Source organism: Corvus kubaryi, unplaced genomic scaffold (genome assembly GCF_017639235.1).
Source record: "Corvus kubaryi isolate FWS band 111438036 unplaced genomic scaffold, C.kubaryi_AGA036_p1.0 37397, whole genome shotgun sequence".
In the NCBI taxonomy this organism is placed as follows: Eukaryota; Metazoa; Chordata; class Aves; order Passeriformes; family Corvidae; genus Corvus; species Corvus kubaryi.
The window spans coordinates 1792734-1815614 of NW_024581136.1; the positions used below are offsets into that span (position 1 = coordinate 1792734).

Sequence of the window (22881 nt, forward strand, 5' to 3'; positions counted from 1 at the left end):
GCTTAGAAGCAGTATAAGTAGCACGTGCATTTTTAAGTACTTGCATGAAAGAAGATTTATTTCCAGCTCTTGTCCAAATTGCCAAAAATCAAAAAAGTTATTCAGGATCTTATAATGTCAAATTTTAGAAGCAATGTATATTTAAACATATTGCTCTCTCTCTCAAGTTATGATTCATTGTATTTTGCTGTTTTAGAACAGTAAGGATTACAGAATTACAAGTTAGGAAAGTGCTGTGTTTGACCCTTAAGTCATATTTATTGACTTATTGAAAATATTGAAGTCTTAAGAATATTTATTGTAAAGATCTCCTTTCTTTTATTTTCACAAGGAAGCTTTTCTTTGTATATTTTAAGCTATGCAGCTGAGCATCCCAATTTTCTTGAGCACTACCACACACATTCATGGATTTAAAACACCACATGATTTCAAGAAATTTTGGACTTTCCCTTCATTATTAAGAAGAAACAACTTTCTCAAGAAATTTACATGAAAAAACTCCTGGTCTGACTTGGCACACACTGCAGAAATCAGTCACTCAGAGGATTTATTGTTGTGTTATGCAGCTTGAGAGGCTGAAGGAAGTCCCCTTCATTCTTGCGCTCGCTCTCTTCTGTGTAGATATTGTGGTGTGCAATGTAGGCAATAACAGAGTCTGGTATGAGATATTTCACGCTCTGTCCTCTGCACAAGGCAGAGCGTATCTGTGTTGCACTGATTTCATTCTGAATCCACTCTTTCACTAGAAAAATATTGTGCTGAAATTTCGTTAAAAGGTCTGATTCCTGGATATACTGAGATGGATCAGAGCCAGCCCGGCTAATACACACCAAACCGAACTTTTCCACTATTTCTTTGATGTCTTCTTCCTTCCAAAGATTGGGTATCTTAAATGTCTGCAGAAAATCAGCCCCACAGAGCAGCTTTAATTCTGGTAGAACTGGAAAGACAAAAGGAAATAAGAGATGTCTTATCCTTTTCCAGTCTCCTAGGAAGTTTATACTTAAAATTGGTTTGAACTTGTCAGTTTTAAATTTTTTTTTAAATTTATTTTTAAAATCATCTACCTTTACTCTAGGCTTTTTTGCAGAAGGTTTCAAGAAAAATTCAGTTTAGGTTTTTATGTGTCTGGTCACAATTACTTACTTTATCACCTACTTCATCACTCAAGGCATATTGAATATTATCTCTACACAGTTAAAGGAGAATTTTTACTCCACTCAAGCAATCCAAAAGGGGGAAGAAGCAAATAAAGAGAAATACTTTAGCACAAAGATTAGACTTGGTTGAACCTGGCTACTCCACCCCATCCTGCCCTGCTGTTCTTTATTTTCTCTATTTCTTATTTGCTGTTCACTGCCTAAGCCCCAGCGCAGAACTCTTTCCTCAAACTTCTTCTGTAGCACTCACCATTTTTCCATCTGAGCATTGCACAAACATTGACCAGGTATTTTCACAGCCTTGTATTCCTGTGAAATGAAGGGGAAGGATGGAGGTATTGCCTTCCCTTTACACTTATTTGATGGTTAGCACATCTGAAAGTCTTCCACAAACATCTTAAAGGAGACATTCAGAAAGTAAGAAATGTTCCAGTGATGATGCATGAAAAGCATAACTTCCTTCCTCTACCAACGGTAAAGGTACAACTCATCAACAACCAGGAACAACTGAAATGTATTATTCATGTCCAAGAGATGCTATACTACTAGAGAAAAAAGGCAGCGTATGAAAAATCCAGCAGCATCCTAGCCAGTCATAGGACTAGGGAATATGATTAGATAGGAAACTGAAAACTGACATGGTTTCCAGAGCCTGCCATGCTTCTACTGCCAACAGGAGCTTTTCTGGCCAGAAAGGCAGCAAACATCAACATGTCAGCATCACAGCTGCAGTATCCATACACTTTGTCCACTGTCTAATACTAGAAGTAGAATTCTAAGTACTCCCTGTATTTTTCATATTTTTTATTCATATATTTCATGCTTTGCAGAACAAGCAGGACCACAACATAAACCTCTGACATAGCTAAAGAGATGCTTATAAAACCAAGAATTCATACAACTCCAAGGTCTCCTATCTGTGTGGGAGTTACTACAAAACAACTGCCCCAGCAGTTATGTTGGCATTTGGCATGGCTTGGTTTTGGCAGGCAGCTTCAACCCTCAAAACTCACCAGCTACTATGTTCAATTTTTTCACTGCTGATCTGGTAAAGCTGTACTGTTTTTAATGCTAAACACAGCATCATGTTTACAGTCATGAACCAACCTGATTGCTGGCAAGAAAGGGACTCTCCTGTAGACCTTTCTGTGGGATGTTTGTTTCTCATGAACTCCTTGGACTGGAACACTCTGAGCGATTCATTATAATGGTGCCTGCATTTAAAATAAAGGCTTCTGTGTGAGGTAATCATCTCAGAGATGCAACAAAGCGATTACCTGGCACTTTCCCATTCAAGAACAGGGTCTACTTTTATGCACGTTGGATTTGAATACCATTTGTTAAGAATTTGGCACATTTGTTCTGTCATGAGATTAGTATCAATGTAGTTACATTTTGTGGAATTCACAAGCAATCTCCTTAATGGCATCCTGGTTTGAAAATCCGTTTTGAAATTCTACAGCAATTTTGGCAGCTACTACATTTAAAGCATAGTGGAGGTTTTTTGCCTAAAACAGGACTAAAATCTCACTTCAATCACTAGCTGTGATTTCTTGACTAAATACAACCCCTCATGATAGTGTTTTTATAACGTGTGCTCTGTTTTGAGTAGAAGCCATTCTTGTCCTCTCTTCTCCTCTTCTCCATAAAAATATGTTCCCCGAGTTTTTACCCTGCTGTTTTCCCATTCATTTTAATTAAAAGAATCACAATTCCGAGAAACTAAAAATTCTCCTAAGATTTTTCACATCTTCTGTGTTTGTATTTTTACTGAATTCAGATCCAGGAAGGCAGGCAAGGATCCCTTTTTCAGTTTTTCAGGTTTCTGCTACTTTATTTTTTCACCGCTCCTGATCCCTGGTGCCCCCCTGCAATACTGGTATTGCTACCTCATGGCAGTCACCTTTTCCTTCCAAATCAGCACAGCCTTGCTTGTTTAGAATAGTCCCTGCTTTGCACCATCCCGAGCCAGGCTTAAGCATTGTTCATATCTGCACAAGCCAAAATTGTTTCAGGAAACAAGCTCCTGGTTTGACAGGACAAGCAGACACAGAATCAAGTCTGTGTCCAATTTCTGTGTAACACATATGGAGCTACAGTGACCATCAGCTCTTATACAACTGCAGCAATGCAAAGATTCTGAGTTCCAAGGAACAGTCTTAATTCAGTGCACGTACAAAGCCCTAGCTGACCTTTTGAATGTCTGCTGTACAGAAGGAATTTACAGGTTAGGGATTTAAAAGTACACTCTTCAAATCATGCAAATACTTTAGCTACAGGATTAAGTTGCACATGTGTAAAGAAACTACACCCAGACAGGCTGCAAAGCAACCTCCAGTGATTTCTGCTGCTCAGCCATTGGCCAAAGAAACTGCCCAGCCAAGAGGTGAGGGACATGTGGCAGTAGAGAGCAGGTACCAATAGTTTGGTCTGCGCCTTCCCACACTTCTAATTTTAATCCTGTCTTGCTGTAAACAGGCTGCTGCTATGTATAGTCAAGTACACTGACTGTGTGTCGTGGTCTGACATTCTTGGGCCATGAGTCAAAAATAAGAACGCTTGGCAAAGAGCTCACTGCAGGACTAACATTACAAACACTGCAAAAACTGAGCTGCCCCAGGTCTGCTCAGCAGTTCAAGGGCTGGAGGGGGGGGGAGGGGGGGAGGGGGTTACATGACTTTAGAGACACCAAAAAGGACAAACCCATCTGCCAGCTTAAGTGTTTTCTGCATGGTGTATGAAGCTTTGAGTAACTATAGAACTCAAGCACAAGCACAACTCAACAAAAGCTGGGTAATGCAGATCTTTGCCAATTTTTAACTGCTCTGTAGTATAGCTGCATGCCAATCAAATCCACAAGAGCAATGAATGCAGTCTTGCTTATTGACAATACTGTTTCCTTGTCTAGGAAGAATACTCACAAAAGCAGGTAAGTGAATAACAGCTCTATTACGTTGCCTCCTCTCTAAAAAAAGCCTGGGGATAGTCTCCAAGATTTCCATACTCATTTAATAGCACTGCCATAAGCGGGATATGAGCTTTGCTTCTTAAGATTCTTTTATGTCACAGCTGCTTGGGATCCTCTGCAAAATCCAGAGATTTTGATGAAATGTGACATTTTTATCGCACTCAGTTAAAACAAGTACTGTAGGAAAAGGCCATTCATGTGTTTCAGGACAAAACGTTCTAGTGCAGTTAAGTGTACAACTCAAAATACTGATAAGAAGAGACATTTAGGTACAATAATGATTTCTACCTCTGCCATGCAATAGGAAAATCTCTTTCTATAGGTACTGAAGTTTCCTACCTGAGGGAGCTTATAATGAAGGCAGCAGTTAGTCCTTAGTTTTTTGAGGAGGGAAGAACCTATAGATTAACTTTGAAAGCATGTGAAGAACAACTCTACGATAAATCATTGCCTGTTTATACTTAGTAAGGATCCCCTAAAGCCAGCTCTTTTTGCTCTTATTTTTTCACCTGTGACACTTAAAATACAACACAGAGCACAAACACCTACATTTCATCAGAATCCTGCTTCCCCATTCAAGGGATAAGGCTCAGCATTAGATTATGGCACTGGTTCAGCTCATTAATACAGGCCAACATTTGTGGAAAAAAAAGATTTAAGCTCATTTCTCTCCTTAACAAGCAGCCATTTTAACATTTTGTGAATTTACTAATAAAACTAGAGGTTCACTTTCTAGGCAAATGGGAAGTTTAGCTGTTCATACCACATTCATACTACTTTGCATGAGCAGAAAATTACACATACAGGTTTGATTTACTGGACCTCTTGTCCTAAAGAACTCTGAAGTGGATTTATATCTTACAAACCCCATCTTACAAGCAGTACTCACTTCAGTTGGAGCTGTGCAAGATCCAAGTAGGATCACCTGATCTCTAACATTTGGGACTGCTTCTCTGGAGGAAAGCAGTTTGACTGAATTGAAGTTTAGGACAAAAGCCCCATACCCAGGCAATACTGTAGGACAGTACTTGGTGACTTCTCACACTGGGACATACAGTTATGGCTAGAGAAAGAACAGTTTTCTGCAAAGACAGAAAACCTCCCAGCCTGATCCTGTTCTGCTGCCTAGAGGGAAGGGGCAAAAGGAGCAAGTGGATGTCTGTGTTCCCTCAGCGAAGCAAATAAAAGCAGATCTAAAAGGCTCCACCAGTTGTCTTGTAAGTCTGTAGTGAATTCTTATGGATGCTTTTGTAAAGTAACAGGTCAGGCTTTTAACTGCTTTCACACAGAGCCACAAGAGCTTTTGGGGCAGCTGTTGGAAGGCACAATTTAGAGCCCTGAACACCTGTTTCCACTTAGAAAGTAAGCTAGAAAAATGAAGAATCAGTGATAGCTCTTACAGCACATTGTCTGTAGACTTCCATTAAGTCTTTCAGTTTAATGGTATCTGTTACCTTCTGTAGCACCTTTTCCGAAGAGCAGTTAGCACAAGAAGTTTGTGTTTTCATACCCTCCATAATAAATTATTATGCTCCATAATGCATTTATTACCATATGGAAAAGACAGGTTTCAAGGTCCTTGCATCAGGTTTTGGACAACTTGTTTAATTTCTCCTCCCAGCACAGAACCACAGCAAACTGAGACTTAGAAGAAAACATCAGCAGTTATGGGCCTGGGTTTACCTTACCATTAGAGTTAATAAAAAAACTATACAAGGATGTGTGAACAGATAAACCTGGAGGCATAATAGTGCTAACATAGCTAATCTGGAACAGAGATACTCTTGAAGAACAAAGTAATTTATAAACTCTCTTACTTTCTGATTACAATCTCTCTATTACCTTCTTAGAGACTTAAACCCAAGAAAGGTAACATGACAGCCAAGAACTTTTCCTGCAGAACCCAGCAGTGGCCATAATTTTTCAGAGGCTTTCCACATGCATCCAACTACTTGAAGGACACTTGTGCAGTACTGTGGTTATTACATAGGTCTGAGGAAAGCAAATTAAAGATTCCTGGTGGGGAATCCTGACTTGTTTGCATGTTTTAGAGGAGCAAGTTCTGTGTATTGACATGGCAGCCTGGCAGATTTCTGGCAGTCAGTAATTTCATAAGGACAGGAAAAAGATAACGTAATCACCTTAATACTTTTACTGTCTCTGTCCATGTCTCCTGCTCACTCTCCCAGGGATCCACCCGGATCCAGTCAGATGTCTCTAGTGCCAGTTTAGCCATCGCTACCCGGTGCCTTGCTGAAACCAAGCCTTTCTTCCCATAGTTATCATTGACAGGAGACATTATGCCTTCAATCACCCGGTATCTTCCTTTGAGAAAAAAAGAAAAGAAAAAAAAGAAAATTACGTCCTCTTCACAGAATCTTGAAAATTTAGGGTGGACAGGGCCTTGGGAGCTCACCTAGCCCAATCTCTTCAAAGGATAACTTCCATGGTGAACTTCAAAGTTGATGCTACGAACAACTTGATTTGGTATTGTTTTTAATCCATTCCCAGCAATTACAAAATTAAAATGCAAACGTTTTCTTCCCCTGTGAACTGCTCACAATTACTATCATGTTTATGCTAACACATGACCCAAAAAGGAAAGCTGGGTAAACAGACAATTTTAAACCAGGTAGCCATACTCATAATTTATGTTGCAAACTATCAAAATTGTTAGATATAAGTTTCATAGTCCAGTTAGTACAAGCTTTGATACAGCCAGAGCAAAGACTGACTTAATTGACCACTACTTTGTTCTTAAAGATCTGATCATTGTTATTTATCAGAATCACTGTGCCTCTTCTTTGTGTTAAAGCAAGAATTACAACATATTACTGTGTGTAATGCAGCTATGATTAATGTGATTCAGACAAATCAGAAGATTCAAGCACAGTGATGGGGCTAATGGAGTCTAAAATGAGACTTAGAGCACTGTGCTCCAAACATCAGCCTAGCAGCCACTAAATGCCTTTCTATCTGGCTGATCATGTTAAATACATTTGAAAATATGCCCCTAGTTTTCTACCCCTGTAACATAATGTAATCATTAACACAACAGACTCTTGTTAGATTTTGCAGTTCTGGCCTCAAATCAGGAAACAAAAATTAAGCACCACAATAAGCTGCAACGCTCAAGAAATTGAGAGGAGAGAAAGAGTGTTTCAACTGAACAGAAATGAACAAAATTATTTCTAATGTAACATATGCAATTAAATAACTATGATAAATATGATACTGAAAAGTAAAAACATCCTCTTCCTTTTTTCTAATTCAATTATTTTAACAAAGAAACTTCAATTCAGCATGCTACCTTTATTGCTTTGTAAGGAAAATAATATTCCTGATATTTCTGATACTGGCACATGACAATTTAATATTCTAACATGACAGTCTAGTAATGTCACATTTATTTTAAAGTAATAAAATTTTCAAAAGAACTTCATAGAATCAGACTTAAAAAAACCAGCATTAAGAGTCAATGAGATTTACATCCTCTTAAGATGGCAGTTCAAACCATCCTCTATTTTAAAATATTCCCATTACAGGCAAAATGAGCAAGATAAAATTTTCCAGAAACATGCAAAGATGTGTATATAATTAAGTCCATCTCTTGATCTGAAACTGGAAATAATTTCACTTGATTTATGAACAACAATTATTCTCTCATACTCTGGTATTATACAGTGCTATAACAAATTGTCATTTAAAGGGAAAGAAATTACAGTTTGAATTAATTTCTTGTTTAAAGGGAAGGAAACTGCAGCTTGAATTCACTACTACGTTAACCTTATTGAAAGGTTTCTCCTATGCTATGACTTTAGTTTCCACATTTTAGTTTCTTTAAGTTTCTACAGATGTAAGTTGTTCCCTTATATCTCAACTGAATATATCAAATGAAAAATCATATTTCTATGAGATCATGCTAGCCAAGAATGATATGGGTCTGCCATATCCTTGTGAGATGAAAAGATTTCAGTCTCTAGTCCGGCCTAGAGCTGCATAAATGGGATGACATAAGAGCTTCTGATGCTGTATCAGCTTGCTCCAAAGCAGAAAAGAAACCAACTGGAAGAGAAAAATCAAGGTTGGTAACACCTTCAGACAGTCAAACACAGAAATGGTTTGAGAAGATTCACAACTGAGTAACCCAGCACTATGCACACAGGATGCACATGAGAGCCTTCCACATAAAAATACAAGCTTTAGCTGTCAAAATATAGGAAATAATTTTATTACTGGCTCTAAATAACTTGTTTCCTATTCAGTAATTTAAAAGTTCATCTATTTAAATATATCCCCCAATTTTGGCAGGCATGCGAAGAGGAAATCATTAAATTCTGTCTCCTTGGGCTTTTCTGAATGTCCACTGCAACTCTCTACTCTCCCCCATAAATTATTACAGATTACTTCAAACCTTCCTTGGTCCAGAATGATCTTCAAATTCTATTTCTCTGGAATTCTATTTGTTTTCATCATGAAGTTTGTTATTATTGTTTGTTCTAAATATGTTGAAAAATCCTCCAGGCCCTTAAGTGGCTTTGCTTTTCAAAATATACCTACCAAAAGCAGGAAAGAAGTTCCTCTTGCTATGAACTTATATTCTCTAAGGACTGTTTAGGAGAACTGGTTATGTTTAGGAAACTGAATATAATGAAAGTAGTGAAACAAAGACTGTCCCTCAAACATGTTAAAGTAGATTATTATGGAAAATAGGTATTTAGTTTTCTGTTATAAAGGTGTCACTGAAAATTGTCACAAACACTAACACAAATTGTAATGCTTAATTAGCTTACTAATACTAAGGCAAATTTATCAAATGCCAATTTCATACACAGTTGTTTGTGTATTTTGGTGGGGCTTCTAAAGATTAATTTCTTCTGGTAGTAAGTCTGGAATTCACTGGGAGAAATTATACCAGAGGTAAATAATAGAAATAAGTAACCACTACAGAAAACCAAATAAATTAAACACCTCCATACATTTAACTCTCCCCCACTACTCATTTTCCTCTCAGTGTCACAGGAAAATACCCAACAGAAGCTCTGCAGCTTTCTGGTGTTACCCTACCCAGCGAACAGGAATAACCTCAGTGCTCTTCCTTCCACCATGTCCAGAGCAGCAGCAACCTAGTGCAACCTAGACCTAGTGCCTGAGTGCTGCTTGATTTCATTCCTTTCCCAACATGCGGCTAAATAAGTATTATGCATAATTATTCCTTCTCAGCTCTGCTGACCAGAACTGCATTTGACACAACCCATTAACAGTGTCACATTTTCCCCCAGTTTTCATAAGATAATAACTCATTATCCTTCACCTTCCCCTTGCATTTGTCTTGCCACAGATAGAAACATGTCTTTCACACCCTCCTCCTTTGCCCTCTATCCTTTTTGGTCTTACCTGGAAACTTGGTGATGTAAATATCTTCTGGAAGCACTTGGGAAACAAGATTAAAAATATCTAAGATAGATTGATTCTAGTACTATTTCTTTGGTCTTTATGGTCAAATGAGGAATACAGTCAGAGGGAAGTAAAAGCACCTGAGAGGTATTAACAAACTGTAAAGGCATCTGCCACAGTCACCACAAGGTTCAAAAAACTTCAAAAAATTTTTAAAACAAGGATTGAATCTCAGAAAATTTTAGCTATGTGTGAGGATGTGTAAAGTGCCAAATTCACATGAGTAGACAGAAAATCCAGATAAAGAGAATGATTTGAGTCATTCAGGCACACACAGCTATGTGTGTTGTATTTAAAAGGCAGCATGACAAGATTTATTGGCTGATATTAACAGAAAAAGGATTAATTACTTGATATGACCATGAAACTGCACTTAAAGTAGTAGAAACCCAATAAAATGTCTTACTTAAAATAGGGATGTATGAAAAATAAGATTAGGCAGCATTTGAAACTGAAGTGATGTACAAAAAGCTGGCAGACAGAATTACTGGAGATGTCAGTCAGGATGCACATCAGGGATAGTCATGACATTCACGACAGTGAAACCTGACTCTGAAGTCACAGAATCCTAGAATTGTTAAGGTTGGTAAAGCTCTGTAAGATCACTGAGTCCAACCAGTAACCCAGCGCTAAAACATGTCCCCAGGTGCCATATCCACACATCTTTGGAACACTTCCAGGGTTGGTGACTGGAGTGAACTCCAGCCAAGCTATTGCTCAACTCATCATTTCAGCCTGATTTGTGATGGAGCATCACTAGTGAAGTAGCAGCAGAATGAAGCCATTCTCAAGCCTAGGAAACATGCCCCTCACACTAATTAATTCCTCGCTCATTTCAGGCATCCAGGGTGGATGTCAGCTCCAAAATGCACTGTTCTGAGAAGGGAATCACTGACTGCTACCTCAAGTCAGACAAGTCTTGTATAACCACTGTTATCCAGCCCCTCCATCAGCTCCCAGGCTGCAGCTACTGCTTCTTCTCAGCAAATAAGCTCCAATTGCTCCCCTCTTTCCCTACGTAACCTCAGAAGTAGAAACAGGGCTAAAATCATGAGAGAATGACCAATTAATCCTGGGTAGGAATGGTTCTGCTATAAAACAGGCATCCAGAATCAGTCATTTTTATAGCATGTTGCCAACCCCTTCTGCTTGAGAAACTATCTTCCCTGTCGCAGGAAGGGCCATATATGGGATTTGTGTATCCACCCATACAAACACATATACCTGCACTTAGAGTTACTTCAGATAAAGCCGCCTCTGCTTGGCATGGGTAAAGCTTCTGCAAACACACTGAGGGTTCTTGCTTTGCAGCCATCCTGGGTTAAGCATTCAGAAAGTGCAAAGACAACGCTATAGACAACCCAGACACCAAAGAAGGATTCTTTAATGCATAAAGCGCTTGCACTTGTAAGGCTTCACAAACTAAAATAAGAAGCTGAAAGGCAAATCACACCCTACCCAGAACTAGGCATTGACATTAGGTGTAATATAATGCACAATTTGCATTTCAACTTCCCAAAATTTCATTATTAATATCATTTTTACTAGACTTTAAGCAAACTGCCCTGAATAAGGGGTGGAGTCTTTCTATACTGACCCTGGAGCAGGCCAGACATCAAATTGATTCAGACAGAATAATAATTCATTTCCCAGTTCAGTCCTTCTTTCAAGGCAAAGAAATGTTACTGGACTGTAATTTATGACTTAAACAGAATTACCAGTTGGTCTCATATTACCTTTCTACTCTTTGCTTACCCAGGGAGCAGAATCAGTTATAAAACTACAATGAGAAAAGTAAATTAAAATCTCTTTTCAACCCTTTATTTCCAGTCCTGCAGGAGCAACAAAATAATTTTAGTTATAGGACAACGGAAACTTGTAGAGGCTGCCCTCAGAGCCAGCTCTGTAATTCCTCCTCATGACAGTCAAACTATTCTCACTGTATATTCTGAGTATGTAGCACAATGGTATCAGAGGGTTACCAGGTTCTTTGCCCCTGCTCAATTTGACAGTCAAATTCCTTTTACTATTATTTGCTATTCAGGTTCCTACTGAACTACCTCCCTAGGAACTTCTCTGTCAGATTCCAATAAACAGTGATTCCCTCCCAACCACTTCCAGAAACATAAGCGCATGTTTTAGCTGCCAGATGAAGAAAATAAAAAATAAATCCCTGAACAACTAAGGAACTGATCAAGCTTAGAGTTCCAGGATTTCCAGTAGCATTTCTAATTCTTTCTTAAATTCCTGATGTTACCCACCTTGCTCTTTTGTTGCCAAAACATTTTAGCCTCATGACATCTCACTTTTCTCATCTTTTTCTAGGATAGATAAAGTGCCTCTTAGTGAAGACAGATAATGAATAATTAACGTTTCATCTTTTCTCCAGTTTCCCCCAGCTGTCAAAACTGCTACCTGGAACTCTTCTTCATATTAAAACACATTGCATCATAAAAGCATGAAATTGGAACATAAATGATTTTCCTAAGTTTCAAAATTATTAACCATATTATTTCACAAGGTTCAGCCAGTGCCATGAATAGGATCCTAAAACTGCTGATACAACTTTTATTCTCTTTGCATGAACACTCATTATACTTGCTCATACACTGCAGTAATGCCAGACTTCCTGTATTGAATATACCACAAAAGCTTTACATTAATATCAGTAAAGAATACTAAAATTAACACAGCTGTAAAGTAAGAGCTTATCTAAGTGAATATTAGAACTCTTTCTTGCTTTTCCCAGCACACCCCTTTGTGTGTGTGATGCTCACAGCCCCTCACTGACCTGTTTGGTGCAGGTGGTCTCTGGCCAGCTCAAATAAACGCATGTGCATGTTGGTGGTGGGGTTAAAGGAGCCACAGGCCAGAAGGATGACAGGGATCCTGCTCTTCATTCTGACAGCAAAACATTACAACTCCTCCCTGAAGAAAAGAAATTAAAATAAAAGAAAGTTGAGAAAGAGCAGTCTGCCCTTTGTTCCTGAACTAAAGGGACCACCGTTTCCAGAACTGGGTGTTCCTGGAGCACCAGTGGAGTATGCAGAGATCAGTCGTGTCACAGCATTCAGCAACTGCCTGCTCAGGAACACAGCTGTTCTTGGGTATTCATTAGGAGAACATCAATACATTCTGTTTCCCCACACACATACATGGCTAGACCATACTTCTAAAAATTCCTATTCTCACTAGTATTAAAACCGGACAGATTTTAACTTTTTTTTTTTATTTTTAACCTGCTTTTATTGGAGAACAAGGTTTCGTTCTGTCTTCCTGTCCATTGATAACGTTGGGACCTGTAGGCCTGCTACAAAAGCAGATTCTATTTTTTTTTTTTAAGTAACTTCTTACAATGAACCTTTGTAACACGTGACAAAACCTCACATGCAACACCCAATTCTACAGGTCCAACTTCCTTAGAGCTGGGCAGGCAGCCAGCTGGCAAATACTTCCAGCCAGATTATCAGCATTTGCCTGTGTGGTTCCTTAGCTGGACTGCAGAGCAATAGACAGTGGACCAACAACAGGGAACAACAGGGAGGAGGAAGTACAGCTGCTTCAGGAAAACCCCAGGACCATTAAAAAGCTGTGGATAGGATGAATGGGTAGGGAGCAATGCTGTTAGGAGCCTTGCAGGCGTGTTTACAAATAACCCTTATATAATTTAAACTACCAGTCATCTACTAAAAATGTAGCAGAAATCAGTTTAAATCCACTGTGCTTGGAGCTATTTACTTGCATAACTCTTTTTAAAACTAATCCAGAACTGGCATGATAAAAACAACTGTGTCCCACATACACGTCTGCAAATCCAAAGTATTTTCCTAGAATTTGGAATCTCTACATTGCTCCCACCTATGTATCATACAACCACTCTCCTCCCTTCCCCTGGACTTCAGCCCTCTCCATCGAATGGAACAGTCTTCCTGCAGAAGATACTTGCATCCCAAACTTCAGAACTCAGTCTTGGGACAACAGACAAACCCAGTACAAATTGTGTGCTCTGATTAGCCAAATCTCATTCTCCATCTGCACTGCACCAAAGCCCTGCAGCTCAGAGCCTACCTCTTACTGTTCCCAGTTCTTATAGTCCCTTCCCACCCCCCCTTCTCTGACTTAGAAAAATTAATAATAATGGTTAAATCAATGTCAAGTTGATGTTTTATACCTGCCAACACTGTCAGTTCATCTATGGAGGATTTACAACCGGAAGACTGGGACTGTACCATGGAACAGCACTCAGTGCACCAAGCAACAAGTGTTAATATTATCATTTGTGACTTGGAAACTTTTTACTGAGAAAATTCTTTGAAGCACTAATTGCTATCTGTACCTTCAGCATCTAGTACAGAATATAACGATTGTTTTATAATGTTTTTCTTTTACTTTCCTCATTTTTCATATCATCCATCATACCAGGGGAGATACACTGGGGAGAAAAGCTGTAGAGCCATTGAAAGTTAGCAACAGTTTTATGGTCTATGATGGGAGCAGCTGTAGGAAGCTCCTTTCACAGCACCCTGCTCTCTCCTCTCGTTTACTGTCCCTGTGTAGAAACAAAAACTCATTCGTGAAAACTGTATCCAAAATCTACAGGTTCTTTATTCAGAACGAACAAAAAATATTCTTTTGTTCCGTATCAGCAATTCTGTAAATGTATCTCCATTGTATGGGGAAAGGTGTTTCTGCCTTGAAACTGAGCAAAACATCAGCATCTGAATGGGAGCTCTCTCATCTGCACAGCTCTCCTGTGCTCTCTCCTGTTCTGATGAAGTGCAGTTTGTATTTCCATAGCTGTTCTTTTATTTGCCTTCTCAACTGAATGCTTTCTTTTGCTTTGCTTTTACTTCTATAGATTACTCTATTTCTTGCCTGAAACAAAGGTGTTGGACAGTTTGATCACAGCTCTTACTCATTTATACCCTTGAAACTCCAGGGAAAGATTTCAACCTGTAATTTTTAGCGGTAACTTGACAGTACTGATAATGGAAACTCAAAAAATCAAACCAACAACAGCAAAAAAGAAAAAAAAAGAAAAAAGAAAACAGAAAAAACCCCACAACAAACCAATATTGTACTAATAGTAAATAAACATGTAATGAAAAAACATTTCACAAGATATTATACATCTACAAACTCACAAACACCCTATATATATATATATATATATATTTAAAAAACAAGAATCAGTGCTTTCATTTTTACTATCCCCAGCTATAGTGCACCCTACACCTATTCAACAGGTCTAGGACAACTTTTAGTATTTGAAACAAAACTTTCTGATTCAGTTGCTATCTCAGCTGGTATTAATTACCTAAGGGGTTTTAAATCATTAGACCACTCAACAGAAAAAAAAAGAGAGTTAACTGATTTTTCAGCTAAGGTCTCTTGAGAAATCAAACACTGGACACAGAGTCTCTGTGCCCTGCTCTGGGCCTGTGTACCAGCAGCCCTGGCCAAGCAGTGTCTTCCTAGAAATGCCAGTCTGCAGTTTGGGAAGCTTCCAACAACAGGGGACATCGTGTGGCAATACAGAAAAGGGCAGTCACCTCCAAATGAGTAGGCCACACTTAAGCTAAATAAAAAAAGGTTTAATGATGGAGAAATCATTATGATTTTCGCTAGAAAATTCCTGCAAGTTCTTTTTCTGGTGCTTATATTCCTACAATATGTCAATAACAGATGACGTTACAGATGACCACAGTTAAGTTCTGCTGAAAGTCAGTAATTAGAGCTGTATCTGATTAATTATCAGCAGCAGCATGGAGTGCTGAGCAGCACAGTCTGATTCATGAGCTGTTAAATTAGTAAACTGGAGAACAAGACACTGATACGTGCATGCTATGAGGCACTCACCCTTAAGGGAAAATTCCTGCAAAAAGCAGAAATAAACCAAATCCTAGCACAGGATTAAAATGTTATCTCCTCCTGTGAGGGTGCATCTAGATTAATTTAGATGAAATTTAGATTTGAGCAAGTTCAAAGCTGCCCAATTCCTTTCTTTTACTGGGCCACATCATTACCTCATATAAATTCATGTAGATGCACCAAGTCCAGCTGAGTTATGCCAAGTGACACTAAGAATATTATAGTTGCGAGACAGATCTTCAAAGTCAGGAAATAGAACTACATTTAGTAGCTGACCCAAATCATAGCAAACCACAGTACAGAAATATCCCTTAAAAATACGATTGGATATGAGAGTTTCTCATTGCTGTGTAAGAGAAGTTACTCCAGTCAGTAATTTCCCAGCATTTGCTGTCACCAAAAACCAATCCTCCACAACAGTGACAAATATTTACCTGTATATCCCCACCTTCACTTTAATAATGAACATACTATACCTGGGTGAGGAAAAATGAAAAATGTATTATCTGGAGCAGTATTTTATTTACTCATCAAAAAGTTACTCACTCCAGCCAAAAAAGACTTTGCAAGGAGCACATATATATTACACACAGCCCAATATGATGCTCTACCCCTCTAAAACAGTTTTTTCAGGGCCACATGGTGAGTCATATTATTATTAAATTCCAGTGATTCAGATGCACCCCATTTATTTGACTTTCATAGGGAGCCATGACAGGATACATGATTTTCTATCAGATTCAGCATATCAGAACTATGAAGTTGCTTCTGCCAATCCCCACACCAGACTTTTAGTCAGAGAACACAAGTCCCATTGCAGCTTCAAAGAAACCCCAAGATCTGATCCCCTGCAAGCTCACTGCAGTATTCACTAGAACAGCAACTTATACAACCCTATAAAAATCATCTGGGCTTTTTCACAGGTAACACTGAAGATGGCTCAAAGCACCCCAAATACTGCCTTTAACAATGCACAGGGTTCTTTTGCCTAAGAGAGACCTGCTTAATTTTGGGGTGCTCACTTTTTCTTCTTCCTCTCTGTCCAAGGCAGCAATTTTCCAGCTAAACAAAAAGTTATCTGTGAACAAGTAACCTCGAAGAAATATGCCTGTGGCCTGAATTCCAAGTGCCCTGGTGGCTAACAGAGAAAGCAGCCTCAGCAGAAGTGTCTCTTCCTCTCCGATGATAATCCTTCAAATCACAGCACAATACTTTACTCTTGCCATTCCTTTATTTCAAGCTGTATCAGTGGGGAAATTTCCTTTCACAGGAGAACCAACAAAGCCTCTCTATCAGTTAAATATCTAAAATCAACCTAAATATGATCTACAGTTCCATTTACTTGTAATGAGTTTTTTCTTCTGAATAAAGTCTAGTTCTCTGTTTTCAGCTTCCAATCCCAACTCTTTCTGCTCTTTCTGCTACAGAGAATAGGCAGTTGAAAGGCACTAAAGAAGATGATTCACCACAAAAACTACACACTGACAAAGCACAAAAAATATAAATAATAAATTGAGCATAGGACTCATGCAGTCTGAAATACATGCAAATATTGAATCTCCAGTTAATAATGAACATGGCATTGCCTTCGACAATTTTGAACTCTGAAAAATTTGAGCAGAATTATTCCTTAGCACAAGCTTAAAAAGTTTGTAATCTCAACACACACAAAACAGTGCCTGTGAATTCAACTCAACAACACATTTTCTTAAGCCTGTCAATTGCTGCAAGTTTATAGCTAGAATTACACAGTGGGGCACAAGAGTGTCTGGTCCCACAGTCCAGACAATAAATTACCCACTGAGATACTCCCACAATAATATCCTATATATTTTTCTTAGTATTCTTAAGAATATTATATTTTATTAATATCCTTAATCATCCTGCAAAATAATCATGCTTACAGGCTGCCCATTGCCTGAACAGCAACAAGGAATACAACAATTTGGCAACATGAAATTCACAAACCATCATTCATGCACACCAACAGAAAAATCCCATATTTTTAACATCACTATTTGTGCATTTACTAAATGTTCTGAGGCTATTTCAGATGTTTTGCTGTCCTTAAACAATAAACATGTAAAGACAATCACAGCATAATGTCCTTAATGTTTTTTTTTTCTGGATTCTTAGGGAAAATAATGAAATAATCCCATTTTGTAAAAAAGGCATGAATTACATTCTAACTGCTCATAAAACACTTGACAATAATTAGACACGGAGCTCTGTAGCAGTTTCAGCTGGTTATAAGGCCAATGATACTACACTAACCCAGAACCACGCAGAAAAAAAGTCAAAAAGGGCCAGACTGGCCAACACCTCACGATGCAGGATCTCACTGGCCTTACACAGCAGCACTCCCTGCACAGTTTTGCAGCATTTCCACAAGCTCAACAGAATGCAGGCATCTCCTGGTATCTGTATTTCCTGCAGTATGACCCTTATGATTACCTCTCCAATAATTGCTAGTGATCACTCAACATCTGACACTCAACTCCCTTCCTATTCTTTGTGCCCATATCTCACTAATAAATAAGCTTTTTCTTCTTCTACAGTTGTCCAAACTATTCTAAGTAAAGCCAGTAGTCATCCTTCTGTTTGCATGTGTGAGTCAGTCATCCACAATGAACAATATATTGATTTACAGAAAAAGAGGATTCACACAGAACTGCAACTCTGGGAGCCTATTTTTTAAGCAAACAAACTGCTGATTTAGTGAAAGCACCAACCTGTCTGTCAAAACAAACTCTTGCTAAAACTTCAAGAGTTCCTGTTGTGAAGCCATTCAGAGTGATTTTTCGTCTATCAACATCTCTGTAATTTTCTTTCAACTAGCAAAACATACTTAGCATATCCTAAGGCAAATCTCAGAACTCGCACACAAATGGAAGATAAATTTAAGTGGTAAAGAAAACACATTCAATCACAAAAATCTGCTCTTATAAAGCTGGTTTTAAAAGGCAGCAAACTAATGAAACCCCTAGAAGTACTACTGCAGCACATTCAGATGCAAAATAATCATATATAGCAAGCAGGGCGTAAGGATTTCCAGAACACACAGCAAGACCGAAGTTAAAGCATCAGCATCCAAAATCCCACTGCTTACTTTTGGGTTTCAAAAAAGGGATAACTATTTGCCATTGTGAACATCTCACTGGCTCTACAGCTACACAAAACAGGTCTTCTAGCAAAGTAAAGAAAAAAAATTTAAATCATGCCTAAGAAGGCTGTCTTTCTATGCTTCAAGGTTTACCTGACCACCTCCAGGAAGCAAGAAGGAATTCTGCAATATATGGAACTGCTCACTTTGTAAAGTGCAGGACAGGTCTCAGTTTCCTCTGAAACTTCATCTATAAGTTACTGCCAGAGGCAACAATTCCAACTCGACAGCTGAGGTCAGTAATGAATACATAAAGCTGCTCTTTAAAACAACATTCCTGCACCCATTCAGTAGTGTCCAGGTGCCCTAAAGTGTAGTGTATTTAGGAGTCAGAAAGTGTTTGCAGTTAAATTTTTAAGCCATCAAAATGCAAAGCGTCATGTGCATTTCTTGTACTAATCTATGGATTTTCCTAATAAGACTGATGATTTTGCATAGCAATGGAGCAGTTTAAGTAAATGGTTCCTAGGCTCAAGAGTTCACACTGCTTATCTTTATGTTTTAATTGAATGATCACTTTAGAACTCCACTTGCTTCATCTTGTATAATCAAAGAATTCAGAATTTATACAAGCAGGTATGTGCCTCCCTATTGTCCAAAATGTTTTTCTTTCTCTGTAAGAGCATTTTACCTATGCAGGATTTTCTAGTTATCAAAGAAAAAAAGTGAGATTCTGAAACAACTACAGTGAAATGATAACTGCAGTCACATTGCAACTATCACCTGTTTATAAATTCTTATGACAACTAAAATATACACTAATAACCATACAGTCTTACCAGCTACAAAACTTTGCACTTCCTCTTTTTTCCAATGGCAGACCAAAAAGGCAACAAAATGCTGGGCATTATGAGGGAAAGAACCAAGCCCATCACGCAGGGTATTGCTTTAGCACTACAGAAATCCTGGATGGGACCAGATCTTGACTGCCATGAGCAGTTCTGGTCTCAGCTCAGGAAGGACAGTTCAAAAGGCCAAGTGAATGGAGCTACCACTATCCAGGAGAGGCAAAAACAATTGGCTTGGACTGTTTGGTTCAGAGAGGAGGAGCCTGGGGGAAGCTACAGGTGAGTTTTGGAGAATGATGAAGGCACTGATTAAATTGAATGCAAAACTTCTCCCTGCAATATCAGATTTATAGGGCAGCCAGTGGAAGCAACAAGAAATTTTACAAGAAGCGAAAGTGCACCTGAGAGGATTCAAATACATATGGTGTCCCTAAGGAAGCAGTTGTGGCTGGTGGCAGGAACACCAGGGGAAGCTAAGAGACAGGTGAGTGTCCCTAAATCACATCTCCCCTCCCACTGCCTGTGCCCGATCACTGGGCTGGATAACATTTCTTATGTTTTTGAAATTCTTCACTATACTTTGTGAAGCTGTATGGCTAATTTCTTAGTTTCTGCTAGTTATTGTTCAGAAAAATGCACAGTGCTTGGTGAGCAGAGTGACATCTACACAACTATTTGAGTGGTAATTGCACTAAATCAACAATGTGATGGGAAAGGATACAGATGTGAAGTTGGCTCATGAGATTGAGGCAGTTCTCCTTCAGGGCACCTGCTGTGGCCAGGGCAGGCAGGTAGGGGTTTAACAGCTTCACCTGGCCACCCTCATCTGCTCCAGGTGCAGCAGTACCAACTGAAATATTGTATTAATTAAGTCCATCACTGTTGCAGTGGGGATCCTGCAACATGCATATACCAAACCAGGAGTCCCGTGGAAAGGAAATATGTATGGACAGACAGATTTTTGCTAGATGTTTCAGAGATGTTTATTTCTCCAGCCGCAAGGCCGGGGCTCTGCCCAGGAACTGTTCCAGTCCCGGGACCAAGGGTCCTTCTGCCCGCGCAGGGAACACAAACCAACCCATGGGAACGAGGCTGAGCAGGGGCAGGGAAACCCCGTGTCTGTGCCCTCAGGGCCCCTCTGCCAGGGCTACATGGCAGGGGAGGGACCCCAACACATCACTGCTATGAAACCCGATTTGTCTCATTAAATTATTTTAAAAGGCACAAGCTCAAATTCCCCTTTGACAGGACTGTCATCTGTTGTGTCCTCAGTGTTTCCCGCAGGCATCTCTGGACTTCTTAAAGGTCTTTTAGATCATCCAAACGCTAATTAGGTTATCATAGATAGGCTAAATGCTAAAATTCGTATTTCTGAAGCTAAAGGCACGAAGGCAGTTCACTAGTACAACCACGCAGTGGAACTAGATTTCAGTAGCAAATCATGCCCGGAAAATTCATGCTCACGTTGATTATATTGCTGCAAAGCTTAAAGAAAACAAACATCACGGATTGTTTATAAAATCAAACAGCAGCTGTTGCACCCTCTTAAAGCCGGGGAGAAAGACGAGTAAGTTACGCGGTGAAAGCCAGATGGATTGAAAAAAAAAAAAGAAAAGTAACCGTATATGCTGTTGTCCTCTTTAACTCTCACTGCATTTGGGGAGGTGTTCGGGAACGGCGGGGGAAGAAGGGAAAAAAGCTCTCTGTTTTAAATGCACATACACACACACGCATATATACATGTGTGTGTGTGTATATATATATATATGGATGTATATATATGGTCGTGGATATGCGTTTATCGAGTACGTGACGTGGCGAGCCCGACAGCCCCGGCCGGAGGTTCGAGGCCTACCCGCTGCCCGCAGCGCCCGCTCCGCTCCGCTCCGCGCCGCCCGCCCGAGCCCGCTCCCCTCCGCGCCCGCAGCCGCTCCCCGACTCCCGGCGGGATCCGGCCGGCTCCTCCCCTCCTCCCGTCCGGCCGTCAGTCAGTCCTTCCGTCCTTACCGCAGGACAAGCGGGAGCTGCCGGCGGTTGGCAGTCGCTGCTCCCCCGCTCGGCGGGGCTGGCTCGGGGCTGGCACCGCTCCGCCGCCCGCACCGCGCGGCTGGGCCTCCCCCAGCGCTGCTACACAGCGGCAGAGTTGCCTCCTTTACTTACCTGAAGGTGACGTCCCAAACTTTCGGCTTCCTGCTGTTATTAAAGACGGGCCCTGCGGCGTCGGGGATGTGCTAACAGCGTGGTGAAGGTCGACTTGCGAGGCTTGGAATTATGAATGTCTGGAAGAATTCACAGTGGCAAAGGTCTCTGTCCAAAAAGGAGACAGAGGAGTCCTGTCGTTTCACTGAAATAAAGGGAGAGGCCATGGGGCATTTCTCATGGGGTCTCTGAAACTGTTAGGGGACGCAGCCCCTCTTTATCCTAATTTCCCATCCACATCACCCTCTTCCTTTCCCCATTGGCCGAGGAACTCGGAAGATACAGACTTCCCGAATCGTCTACTCTATGTCCCCCTCTACTATGCAACCTCCCCCCCTTTTTTTTCTTTTATGTAACAAAACACTGTTCACAGTTCTGTTAAGTCTTTGTTCTTTTTCTCTGAGTTCAGGATTTTAACACAGCCTTGGCTGAGCAACAGTCGGTGCCAATTAGTAACGTTTTTTAGAACGGATAGTTTCTTCTGTTACTTCCCTTACGTATAAGTCCCTGGCCCTATCTACAAGCAGATTCATGTGGTGTATTTGTAAAGACACATTCATCTTACTCCGTTCATGAAGCTCAGCTTTCTCTGTGTTGAATGGCCTCACAAAGTCATCTCCTTTGTCAGCTATGGAATGTTTTGTGAAATAACAAATGTCATGAAACGTGTGTTAAATAGATTTTGCAAAAAGTGGAGTCCAGAGAGTTTTAAATAATATGCTTCATTAATTCTTAGGCATATGAAATCCAGTTTCTTGAGATGTCAGAATGTAACCAGTTAGGTTTAGAGTCTACCACAAACATCCTGGTTTTCATACTGTTGTAGGGAAACACAAATGTTCCTCTTGTCCGACATGATGGTAAAAAATAAATAGGATTGTGGAATGCATTTTTAAGCTTTACTGTGTGAAATGCACATGTAAACGATGAAGCTTCGCTCCTGCACAGAGGCCATGAGATGTACTTCAGACCTTTCATTGCCCTTGGTGAAAGCTGGCCAAGAGATGGTTTTGGCAGTGGGGCTTTGGCTTCAGACTGGGAGCAGAGAATGCATTTTTGAGGTTTAACTTCAGAAGGATTAAAGTGGCAGTGTGGACAGTGCTGAAATAGTTTGCCTGTGTGTGGCTGTGTATTTCTCCATGACATTTCCATGCTTGTCTTTGGTCCTGCTCTGTTCACATGAAGTTTTATTTTTCATAGACTACAACTTGCAATTTGAGATATTAGGGAACTATTATTGTTAGTGGCAGAGTGACTTTTGTCATTGTTTAAAAC

The 22881-nt window shown here is 39.8% G+C and overlaps 1 protein-coding gene across 7 annotated transcripts; it reads right to left on the reverse strand.

Annotated features, from left to right (window-relative positions):
• Positions 1 to 25: 25 nt before the first annotated feature.
• On the reverse strand, positions 26 to 21876 carry NMNAT3 (nicotinamide nucleotide adenylyltransferase 3). 7 transcript variants are annotated; one of them, XM_042042427.1, is made up of 5 exons: positions 21568 to 21865; positions 12377 to 12513; positions 6270 to 6453; positions 2268 to 2374; positions 26 to 940 (listed from the first exon to the last, which is right to left on the reverse strand). In XM_042042427.1, exons 2-5 carry the CDS (start codon positions 12483 to 12485, stop codon positions 531 to 533), a joined length of 810 nt encoding a protein of 269 aa, XP_041898361.1. In that variant the 5' UTR covers positions 12486 to 12513; positions 21568 to 21865; the 3' UTR covers positions 26 to 530. The 7 variants fall into 7 exon arrangements, with proteins under 7 accessions (XP_041898361.1, XP_041898362.1, XP_041898363.1 ...); XM_042042428.1 differs by lacking the exon at positions 21568 to 21865 and adding an exon at positions 21415 to 21502; XM_042042429.1 differs by lacking the exon at positions 21568 to 21865 and adding an exon at positions 21263 to 21306.
• Positions 21877 to 22881: the final 1005 nt, after the last annotated feature.

Coding starts and splice junctions, on each gene's coding strand:
- NMNAT3 (XM_042042427.1), bottom strand. CDS start 12,485: ATGAAGAGCAGGATCCCTGTCATCCTTCTGGCCTGTGGCTCCTTTAAC. Junction 6,454..12,376: donor AGACCACCTGCACCAAACAG/GTCAGTGAGGGG, acceptor TTTTTCTCAAAG/GAAGATACCGGGTGATTGAA. Junction 2,375..6,269: donor GAGACAGTAAAAGTATTAAG/GTGATTACGTTA, acceptor TTTTAAATGCAG/GCACCATTATAATGAATCGC.